The sequence below is a fragment of the Triturus cristatus genome, chromosome 4_2 (assembly GCF_964204655.1).
Source record: "Triturus cristatus chromosome 4_2, aTriCri1.1, whole genome shotgun sequence".
Classification (NCBI taxonomy): domain Eukaryota; kingdom Metazoa; phylum Chordata; class Amphibia; order Caudata; family Salamandridae; genus Triturus; species Triturus cristatus.
In genome coordinates, this window is record NC_140586.1 from 193,482,717 (window position 1) to 193,494,781 (window position 12,065).

General features: G+C 47.5%; 1 protein-coding gene across 25 annotated transcripts in view; it reads right to left on the reverse strand.

Annotated features, from left to right (window-relative positions):
• RBFOX2 (RNA binding fox-1 homolog 2) overlaps window positions 1–12,065 on the reverse strand; it is a 527,728-nt gene that overhangs the window by 182,234 nt on the left and 333,429 nt on the right. For all 25 annotated transcript variants that reach the window (XR_014960570.1, XR_014960569.1, XM_085601134.1 and 22 more), the window contains one exon: window positions 6,264–6,410. Coding sequence is in view for 23 of the 25 variants with exons in the window: in XM_085601134.1 (XP_085457260.1) it covers window positions 6,264–6,410 (147 nt within the window). In the remaining 2 variants the exon portion in view is untranslated. The remainder of the gene's footprint in view (window positions 1–6,263; window positions 6,411–12,065) is intronic.

A 12,065-nucleotide genomic window follows, 5' to 3' on the forward strand; every position in this document is an offset into this window, starting at 1 on the left:
ACAGACTCAGGGGTCTCCCAGGGTCAGGTAAGTACAGTTGTTACACCCTCAGCGGCACAGGGGCAGCCGGGTGCAGAGTGAGTTAGGTCCAATGTTATCCTATGGGAGGCAGGGGGGCCTTGGTTGGTGGCTGCTGACTAGCAGGCCACGCGGCTGTGGGTGCTGGGCTCCTGGTCACTTGCTCAGGGCAAATGGGGAAGTAAGTAGGAGTAGAAGTTGCACTGCCAGGGCCACTCAGGCGGCTGGGTGCAGGGTGCTTTTGAGCCTTCGGGCGCTCAATAGATTTCACTGGGAAAGTTCAAGGACGAACAAAGGCTGCAAGCTCTGGGACGAAGATTCTTCAGGTGCCACCCCCACTTCGAGAGGTAAGTTGGGTAGTTGGAGGATAGGTAGGTACCCAGGAGTCGGGCACAGGGGGCCGCAGGGCGCCGGGGTGCCTTTTGATGTCAGGAAATCATACCCTCTGTTGATCGCGGTGGTGGGGGGTCCCTGGTTCAGAGGCTGCAGGCGTAGTCGGGAACGTTGAGGGGGGTCCTTGGGTGCCGGATTCGGGGTCACAGTTGCCGGGGGGTGGGGGCGTCCTCGGGGTCTTTATCCACTCCAGCACAGGCCAGGCTTGGCGGGAGCAGGGTGTGCAGGGTTCGCGGTTCCGGGCTGATGCCAGGGGTTAGATACTTTCTTTGAGCAGAGCCACTGCTCGTGGGAGTCCCAGATGCTCAGAGTCCCAAGGTAGCCAGGTCCTCCGGGGTTTGTGAGGTTGCTGGCCACAGGAGGTGCCGGGATTTAGCAGGAGCAGGTTCGAGGGTCGACAGGCCGGTAGGGCTGGGGCCAAAGCAGTTGGTGTCTTCCTCTTCTTAGCAGCTGCATGGCAGGTCTTTCTTCTTGTTCTTCTTGGCTTGTTCGGAATCTGGAGAAGGATGGTTCAGGGTGCCTCTAAATACTAGATTTAGGGGCGTTACAGGTAGGTAAAGGGAAGGGACCAATGTGTCCCTGCCCTGGGGTGGGTACACCCCCTATCCTGCCACTCTCTTGTGGGAGGGGGGACAGTAGCCTAGTCCTGATTGGGCAGGGCCTCCCATCTTCAAGATGGCGAGCGCACGGAGATGTGCTTCACCTCGCCTCCCCCACCGGAGGGGTGGGGTTGGCAGGCTGGCACATCCCCTGTCCTTATTTGGGGTTTCCGGCCAGACTTCCCGCCAGAGTGGGGGCCAGTTTGCTGGGTACCGCAGGTGGCCTGAAGAAGCTCACAAAGGTGGCATGCCTTTGAAGCTTCCTCCTGCCCATCCTGGGGGAGGAGACCTAGCACCTCGCTCAGGATGTGCATTGTTGCAGGCCCAGGAGAGCGGGAGCTCTCTACCTAGGGATCCAGCAACATGTCTGGGCAGCCTCCCAGACCAGACGTGGAGTGTAGGTTAGGTTTCAGGGGCATCTTTAAGATACCCTCTGCAGTGCTTTGTACATTAAATCCCACACTGGCATCAGTGCGGGTTTAATGTGCTGAGAAGTTTGATACCAAACTTAACAGTCTTCAGTGTTGCCATTATGGTGCTGTGGAGTTAGTGTTTGACGAGCTCCCAGCGCCATATACTCTTAAATGGCAGCACTGCACTTACAGTGCCCAGGAATGGACCTGGGCACTGTAGGGGCACAGGGCTCATGCTCATGTGCCCACACCACTGGCATAGGGCACCCAGCTAGAGGGGTGGCTGATGTATGCCAGGGCATTATAGGTTGCGGGCATGGCACAGATGTGTGCCATGTCGACTGTGTTTTGTCTTGTACCCGGACACTCAGCCTGCAAGGGCAGTGTGTTTGTGTTAGGGTACAGGGCCTCTAAAGGTGGCAAAGTAAGTGCTGCAGCCCTTAGAGACCTTCCGTGGTCACAAGGCCCTGGGTATCTAGGGTACGATTTACCAGGGGCTGACATGTGGCCAAGGATTGCCAATTTGGGTTTTAGGTCTAAGGGAAGGAACATAGGCCCTGGGCACCTGATTGGCAGGAGCCCAGGGCACACTCAGTCAAAGCACAGTCAGCAATTCAGCAAAAGTGGGGGTATACCATGCAAGAAAGATGGCACTTTCTTACAACTATTTCCTTACTATATTCTGAATGCACCTCTGTTTCCCTTCTATATGCCTCATCTGGATACAAACTACTCTGAATCTCATGCCTGTCTAAAGCTTTTTTTTTTTGTTGCTAACTTTCAACTTTAGGCTCAACAGGTAGCTTGCTACTTGCTGTATATCACTGCCTCATCAAGAATAGTGAGCGATATATAAATACGAATAAGCCTGTAATATGCTTATTTTGGAGTGGAGCCAATAGCCACAAAAAAGTAAATTTCATTTTAATATCCTAAAACGTCTGAAGTCCAAATGGTTTGGGTACTAGAGCATTTCGTTAACATTTCCACAAGAGTGTTCCTGCTACACCTTTCATTTTAATTTATTGAGTAAGCGTTTAAAGTGATGAAGCTCTGATCTTATTTGCAGTTGAAAGGTAGTGGAGAAAACAGGATTTTTTGTTTTTTTAAGGCAATCTTCAACCGTCAAACTGTGGGGAAAGAAGTGCAAATCATAGGAATCGGAGGTGAATTCCAGGCAGAATAAATAAAATTAGTCGTTTCTTGCATACATAAACTTTAAAGATATGTCAAGTCATCGGACGATGACAGTATTGGGTGACAAATGGTCAGGCATCACTTCCTGGTTTATCTTAAAAAGAAGTCCATGATCATTAAAGGAACTGCACATTAAACCTGCAGAGCCCCATCAGTGTTCAGAATCCTTTGACGCAAACAAGGCTTTACACTCAACTGGTTAGAGTGAGACTGTGATTGGAGGATATCAATTGAAAGTCTCAGACACTACGTTCAGCGTTATGGGGGGTAAGTTGAGGCCAAGTTATGCCTCTGAAGCAACCTGCCCTAGAGTAGACAGTAGAGAAAACCTTCATGCTGAGATCACGGATTATCTGTTCACATTTCTTAAAGTGGCTGTACAGAGGACCATAAAAGCACAATGATTTTTTTTTTGTAAAAGATAAACATTTGATTATAAATAGGTAAAATAGGGGAGAGGGAACGGTCAGGCTTTTCTTCCTGAAAAAGTAAAGTCGCCTGTATGGGCTAGCCTGCAGTAGTGCATTAAATGCCAGAAGACCTTGGGGACTATGGTAGAACACCCAGAACCATGTCAAACTTGCATTACTATGGTTCTTACCGTTTCAGAATGAGATTCATTCTCTTATGCAGTCTCACCCCAATATCATTGCCCCCTCCCATCATCTAGAAAGGATACTTCACTAACCTCACTGCACAATCTTCACGGAGAAGATGGGAACGTCCAACACCTACTACCTTCCCGGAGGAAGCAGGCCTTCCTGGGCAACCAATGTACAAATTTGTTGTGTTAAAGTACTGAGCAGCATGAGCAGTATTAAAGCATCAAACGATACGGAGGTGAAAGAAAAGGGGCAGTGTAGAAAAGTGCCTCTTTTTGACATGGTTACCCGCACTTCTTTTGATTGGAAGTGCACTGCGTCCCTGCTAACCCGGCCCCAGTGCCAGCGCTTTTCGCTAAAATGATACAAATGTTAATAGTACCCCAACTAGCAAGGATTATTTAACACCTTTGTAAGACCCTGGTGAATGGTATCGCGGGTACCCAGGGCATGGGTACTAAAGAGGGTCCCTTAGGGCTGCTACATGTATTAAGTCACCCTAAGGGACCAACACACAAACTGCATGCAGACTGCCATTGTAGGATGCGTGAAATGGTTTAAGCCATTCTGATAACACGACATAGCCACTCCCAGTGTGCACTGCCAAAGTACACTACAGGTAAGTCACCCTTAACCCCTTCCATGCTCATGACGGAACGGTTCCGTCATGAGCCACGGTTGAGCTGTGCTCATGACGGAACCGTTCCGTCATGACCACGCCCGCGCAAGAAACCGTCAGCACAGCGGCGGAATTCGCGCAGCATGGAAGGGGTTAAAGCAGGCATGAGCAGAGATGCTCCTGATATGTCTAGTTCTATTGCTAGTCATTGTAGGTGATCAGGAATCCATTTTAAAGGTATGCACTGAGCACTGGATATTACAAGTTACCCAGCTACATAATGGCTTCACTGAAAATAACGGTGTTTAGTATTGAATATCTTGTCTGGATAAACCTGTACTGAAGTCAGTTAGAGGTGCCCCCTGTAACTGTACCAGTCATGTGGTGTGTTGGCTGACTGGTATCTTCAGCCTGCCACTAGATGGGCTTCTGGCTCCCTGCAAGGGAGAACCAGCACTCTAAGAGGTCAGGACAAATTTCTGCTTGGCAGAAAATCCTCTAGCAGTATGGCTAGCGTTTTAGCATATCAAGGTCAGAGGCTTCAAAGCCTCTACCACTTTTGATATGAGACCCCAGCTTCCCAAAGACTTGGGGCACCCCACCCCCTGGGGCACATCTGGCACCAGAGCAGGCGGGAAATTAGATATTCAGGAGGCGCGTTTTATTCAGTGGTTGGTTACACAACTAAGGTGGGCTACCTGAAGTAAACAGCCAGAGAAGGGTTTCACCGTCTTGTTTTTGATAAAAAATAGAGACTTCGGGGTCAGGGTTAACCCTCAACCCACAGAAAGTGGCCATATAGGGGGTGTAGTCACACTAGGAGTAGGTAGCCCATTGGCTGCCACCATATACTCCCCCTAAATGGAGTATTTAGGGGACACCCCCTGAAGCCAGACCAACAGATTGGACTACCTGAGAATAGAAGGACAAAAAAAGAGACACCGCGAGAACCAAGAAACTGCATAGAAAATGGCACAAACTCCCCCTTCTTGCTGCTTGCCCCTTAAAAACTGCAAAGACCAGACTTGTCTTGCTTCTGTGCAGGCTCCCAACACTTGGAGGACTACCCATCACTTTGACAACCAGCTATCATCTCCCTTGGGGTGGAGAAGCCATACATCTGCAGGCACAGACAGCATCTGCCCGGTTCACCATGTTGTTGGCCATCGGGCCTACTGAGGGAGCAACACTTGAGAAGGTTTTCGTGGCTTTAGGTCAGCCACGTCTCTCTTTCAAGAAGCTAAGCCCTCAAGGAGCCCCCCTGCACCAATACCCTGAGTACTGGGGCACTTGCACCAGCCAAAGCTTGTTCTTGGAAGCCTTCCTGGATGACAAGGGGCTTCAGGACCGACGAGACCCACGACCAGAGTGGCCCTGCGGTCTTGTTTTTTCCCCCCTCTATAAATGCACAGACAACCATGAGAACCTCAAACGCAAGGGGCTGGAAGCCAGCCAGGCAAGCACCTCTGAACCAGAGCCCCACAAGCTGGGTTCACAAATTCTGGCAGTCCTCTTGGCCTAGGGTTCCCATTACCTGAGCCCCCCACCCCGTGGGTTCAGCCAGACTTGTACCCTGTTCCCTCCTTGCAACCTTTGTTTTCAGGTCTCCATTGACTTTACCGGTGTAGCGCTCGAGGTTACCATCCCGACCAGCACCTCTGCACCCAGACACACCAGGGATGGTAAAGTGAAACTGTTGGCGAAACTTTGGACTATGGCCCCCTAGCACCTTAAGTCCCAAAGGGCACCTCTGAAATCCGAACGCAAGTACCGTTTTGCTACATGTGTTTTTCCATCCATAGGTTAACATTGTAGAGTTCGAGGCGCATCCCTCAAACCCGCTATTTTCTTCTAAAATTGCAATCTCTGAATGTACTGAAGTTATTCTAAAGATCTTGGTGCATAAATTCATATAAAAATCTACTTAATTTTTATAAATTGGTCTCGGATTTCTTCTTCAGTGTGTGAACCATTGAGTTTGTGTACACACAACAAATGCTTAACAGTCCCCTCTAATGAGCCTAAGCTGCTTGGCCACATTACCACGAATAGTGCACTTGGGATTATTAAAGTAAGCCGTGTGAGCCACATGAGGGTCGCCTGGATTTTTGGCATGGCGTGCCCCTACATTGGCATCACTACATAAAAAGCCAGCTTCCTACATGCATAACTTCGATTCCCTCGAAAATATAACAAAATGGACACCTCTAAATTCAGTCTATGGAAAGGGAGCAAAGGGGCATATATCATATGCCAGTCTATCCCATCATGGGGAAATGATAGTCTTGGTTTGCTTATCAGTGGAATATAGTCGCATGAAGGCAGGATATGTAATGGTAAGTCAGCTGAAGCAAGTTCTTGAAGTCACTATACAGCAAGGCCAACAAGAATTAAGTTGAGAATGAAAAGTGCCTCTACATACCCCAAACATTTGCCGCAGGTCAGGATCTCGGAAGCGGAAAGGGATATTGGACACGTGCAGTCGCTTGGGAGTGGACTTGCTGTCACTGCTCTCATTGCTCTGGGTCTGTGGGGGCTGTCCATCTGTCTGTGCGCCTCCATCTGTATGCTGTAAAGGGAGAAACAAGGTTGAGATCTATATGGTGCAAACAGGAACTCAACAGGACTCTAATGAAGGAAGTGAAGGACAATCACAGAAAGAAAGGTACCAAGAGATGCTGTAGATATCCACCTGCATGCTAGGGGATTGGGAGCACAAACGGGGTCAATTGTGAGTCATCAATTAGAGCTGGGAGTTTGCTCATTACCTAAATGGAGGGACACTAAAGGAGAATGTCAGAGTAAGACTCTCAAACAGAACAACTTTGACTGTATCAGACAGGAGCAGGGAGGTATGCCCAACCTTCCCAACTCCCCCCTCCCCCGACAGCAAACACAAAGGTGCAGCTTTTCTTGTCAGAGCCATAGGTTGAGTGGAAATACAATGCCCCCTTATACAGTAGATGGGGGAGAGAAGAACTGTAGTAAGGAAGCAGTGGATTGAGCAGTACCTACCTCAAGACGGTCGGACGCCCACTGCCATGAATCCAGATAACATCTGCCTTACCCAGATACAGTCACTTCCCATCCCAGAATGAGGGATTTCACTAATCATGCCCTAGAGATTTTCACACGCTGGTTCAGTTGTCACAACATCTCCTGCTTCAGAGATTCACAAACATCGCCTACCCCTGAAACACTGACATGTTAGATTATGTAACAGACTTCCTTCTGTGGGGCTATGCTTGTTAACTCTGCTGTCTGACACATGAATCTTATAGGGAGAGCTCACCTCTTACCCAGGAGGTGATCAGGAACGACTGCCCGAATGTGCTCTGTGGTCAACAGATGTAGGTTTCAGGAGCACAATAGAACAAGCATTTGCAATGCAGTAGCTCTCGCCTTTGGGACCTTATAAGTATTTAGTAATGCTGCATATTGTGCAGTCCCAGAGCGTTCATGGTGCCAAGTCGTAGTGTGTGTAAAGCAAGCAAAGTCACGCGATTTTGGGCAAATCACTTAAAATACAAGTGATCTCGGAGGGGTGGTGAGGTTTTTTGTGAAGGTGTAAGCAGCTATCTCGGAGGGGTGATGGGGGCGGGGTGAAGGGGTAGTGAGATACGGCACAGAGCGAGCAGGAAACAAGATGCAATGATGAAAATGAAAGAGGCGATAGGGTGGGGAGAGACAGCATGCAATGTGACCTGAACAGCATTTGAGCTTATAAAGGCATCCATCTGGCAACATTTTAAACAAGCATTTGCAATGCAATAGGTCTCGCATTTGCAAGAGTGTTAACCTATTGGCATTGTAAATGACAATGCCTTTTATTTAGGTTTTAAAAACCAAAACATAAATAAAAGGCATTGCCATTTACAGTGCCAATAGCTCAAACTCTAACAACTGCGAGACCTATTGCATTACAAATGCTTGTTAATGAGGCAATGGTAGACATGATTCATTCCAGCACTTCAGGGAGACTCACGAGGAGAGGAATCTGCAGGTAGATGGAATATGCAGCAGGCATATTGTTAGCAAAGGTAAGTAACTTATTCTTTGCCACAACTTTTGTGATCACAACTAATTGATTAGTTAACATTTGTAGGGCAGACAGTAATCACTGAATGTGTAAGCGGTCAGTTCCTGACAGCTTGACACTCACCATGCAGACGTTGCAGTCATAAGAAGAAGCAGACCTTTGCTTCATGGACCACTTCAGGATCCACCTTGCCCCCAATGTACCATTTACAATGCACCACTTTCTGGGGCGTTGTCACTCCAGTCTCTTTAACGGACAAGGTTCACAATGCCTAGGCATATTGAATTTAGATGCTGGCCTGCTATCCCAGAGAGGCCTCTATCTCAGCATTTGGTACTGTGAGCACTGAGGCACAGAATCCAAATCTTGCTCCATCCAAGGTTTGCTGTTCTGTGTGAATAGCCCCTTTGCCCAGCGAAGGATTAATAAATTCTAGGTGGGCAATGGCTGATGATGGATGTAGGTCAATGCAGAGCTTTATGCTGAGAGTGTGGCGCATAGGATGTTGCAGGATTTTTTAAATGCTGCTCTATAGTGGGCCCCAGTGAAATTTCCGTAATGTTGCTGGAAGTATGGTAATTTCACATTAGCCCGGTTATGCTAAATTCCCCAAAGTTCGATAGTATGCCGTGTTGCATAATTACACCCAGTTCAACGTAAACTTTTAGCAGGACTTGAACGGGATTAGCTGCTGTTTGCCACACTTCTGTTCTTTGCACAGTTTATTGTGAAAGGCGCCCTTGCGTTCAAAATGAACGCGAGGCTGCATTTTGCACTACAATATAGCGCCAAATGCCAATTTTGCTGAAATGTTTCGTAATAGTGCAAATCTGAATTTTGCAAATGTTGCACACCCCTGCTCTATAGCCATGTTGGTGCATGTCCACCTTGGAAACTCGAACCTATGGAAAGCGCGATTCCGCGAAATGTAGGTACACAATATCTGTCACATTCAGTCTGGCGGAGCTGTACGTCTGGTCTTGCTGTTGGTGGGGTTAATATTATTTGTGCAGTTACATTACCTCCTTTTTCTTCCTTTCACTTCTCTGGAGGAAGAAAAAAAGGAGCACCCCAGAGAGTGCTGGGCTGTTCCCATTGCTGCTTACACTGTGCTAACGAGGTGCCTTCGGGAAGGGGCAAGTCTCTTTTATTGGCCTCTGTAGGAATTCTCCACTGTAATAACCCTTCAGGCTCTGGAAGAATTGTGGCCTGCAGCGGTGCCGGATCCTGTCAGCCGAGCATCGCTTCTGAATTTAAATAATTGTGCTCGAGCCTCGCCTTCTATCAGCTCGCTGGCGTGGAGCAGATGTTGCTACAAGTCTCCATATAGGAGTTATGAAGCGCTACTACCCGTTTTCTTGGAGGGGCATTAAGAAAAGACTTGTGTAATATTTCATTTTTTAAAGTTCTTGGTTTCTTTCTTTGCTAACAACGAGTGAAACCGAGGCCTGACAAAGCATTTCTCTTCTGCACGCTGAAGAAAACTCAGATGATGTATTCTCATGTTTTAGTCGCTTCATGAATGGCCTTTCCAGGCCGTCCAATCAGGCTTCAGCTTGCAGCAAAATAGTTGGTAGATTAGCTTTGCTTTGAACAGTCTGTCACATAGCCGAGCAGCAGGGTTATTTTAATAAATGTTAAAGGTCAAAACTAAATGTGGGGGTAATATTCCTGATCCCTGCTTAGCCATGAAAACCACTGAAGCCTTTTCCCCTCAAAGAGTTGTAGTGTGCCTTTATGACATGTCTCCCCCTGACAAGCGGCCGTGAAAAAGTAATAGGGGGAAAAGCACGGCGCGCGCGCGCCCATGCACTGTAGCTCTAGGCTGGCCTGGTAGCACTTTTTGGAGCCCTCTCAAAAAGTCTCGCCAGACCAGCGCATGCGCTGGGTCAGGCGAGACCTAAAAACAGCAATGAAACGGCATCAAACATGCTGTGAAGGGTGTGCGGTCAGAGCTGCTGACTCTGGAGTTCGAGTCTCGGCGTCCGCTGAACATCCTGTGATTTTGGGCAAATTACTTTAAATACAAGCAGCCATCTCTGGAGGTGTGGTGGGGGCAGGGTGATGGGTGAGACGGCACAGGGCAAGCAGGCTGCCAAGAACTGGAAGCAAGACGCAATGGTGAAAAGGAAAGTGGGCGCGTCGTTAAAAGGCCACAGCTTCCAAAGTAAAACAATTAAACCAGCGGTGCAAATGCCGACCTAAACAATTACCACACAGTGGGTCATGCAGTCCAATTAAGGAATGCGTATGATAAGACAGCCTGCATGGGGTAAAGTGAAGATCCTGAACTGCAATTGGGGTTAGGTTTCCAGTTAACATAAGAGGTTGCTGACATTTTATTAATACAAGACAGTTTGGGCAATTCACAGAGTAGAGCATGACTCTTGTGCACCCTAGGGTGTAGGGTAGGCAGAGTGCCCACAGCATCCAGGAACGTCTAGCATATGACGCAGTCCAGATCTCATCAGTGCCTCAGGACAGCGAGTTCGCATCCTCTGGCAGTCTGCTGCATCATCATTGATGCTCAGTGGGTTGATGCATCATTGGTGAATGTGTGGTGTGACCACTTACGTAGTGCTAAACTGAACCAGTCAAGTCCGTATGTCTGACTGAATCCTGCCCACTCCTCCCAGAAAAATATAAGGACGCTGCTTCCTATGTGTTGTGCAAACAATGTTCTATGCACCGTAACAGAAATATTAATAAATTGTACAACAGATCACAGCATAGTCTTGGAGCAAGGTAAGTCACATCCAGCATCATGTGTAAAGATCAGGGTATGGTGCTAAACTGAAGAATGCTGCAACCTGTTAATCTGCCGCATCTTGTGAAAAGAGCAACCCTGAACTGCTGACTAGTGCACTGTCAATGCTCTTTAGTTGTTTAAGTGCACAGGTCCCAAATAGATGTCAGAATGTATAGATAAGGGCATGCTTCAACATAAATTATAACAATGTCCCATGGCTGCTGTGAGAACCCCTGCTTCTTTAAGATTCACTCAGAGCAGCTTTTATTTTCGCAAATGATGCTGTGTAAGTCGGTGAGCAGTGCAGCCCTGTGGATGCTGGACATAGTTAAGACTTGGTTGAGACCCTGTCGAGTCACCTGCAGACACATAGTTATGGGGAAGAGCAGATGGGTAAGGCCGGCTGTCACATGGACACACAAAGGCATGCAATTGGGGGGGGGGGTTAGGTGTTTCAGAGCAGGCAAAAGGCAGTTTTTTTAGTCAATTAAAATCAGAGCTAGCTTTCCAATTCGAACCATAGCTCAAAAATAAGATTTTCCATATGAATATTATGACCAGGTTTAGTCTTTGGATTGAAATGCCTAGCTATACTACTGCCAGTTAACGAGAAAGAGTAGTGAAGAGTAATAAAATATACAGTGTTATAATTTTCATTCATTTTAAAGTTTCCTTTGTCAAATATTCAAACCCTACAACGCCCCCCACGGCTTTTGTTCACATTTCAAGCGCGCGCATCAGGGGGAAGTTTCCAATCACACGCACTCGTTAATTTTCCTTAATGCTGCTGTGAATGCCACAATGGGAACAGGAAGTAGCCTTTTCAGCTGACAGTGAAATAGATATGAAACATAGGCTAGAAATGACGTTACATTTCACGGCTTCATGGAAATAAGCAGTAAATAAAAGACTTCCAAAAACAGAGTTAAAGTGAGTATGTAACCTGAACCATCTCATGTCATTACAGTGAGAGCATTTTCTGAATTAATTGAAATATGTGAAGGACATGTGCTGGAGTCCACGACATGTCACAACCGTAACCCGTGGCATCTTATTGTGAGACAGGGACATCTGTATTGCAATGTGCTTTTCTTAAATGAATGAATGTGCATTCATGATTTGACTTCCGTCTCGGGAAAGAAAGATCGACCTCGTTGCCATAGAGACATTGAAAGTCTTTATAGGGACTTTAAATGCCCTCAGCTCAATACGATAGCTAGAGGTTATACATCATGTCTGGTAATGAATCAGGAGTTCACGATCAGTTTCTGAGCAGCAATCAATTGATTGTTGGACTCTTCTTTGATCTTGAAAGTCACTATATCAGTATTACAATCACTTGTCAAAGGTGCATGCGCTCATCCCTGACTGGAACATTCCGCTCGGAGCGCCTTCCAACGGCACTCTGGGAAACGTAGGCCTCCACCGACAAAGCG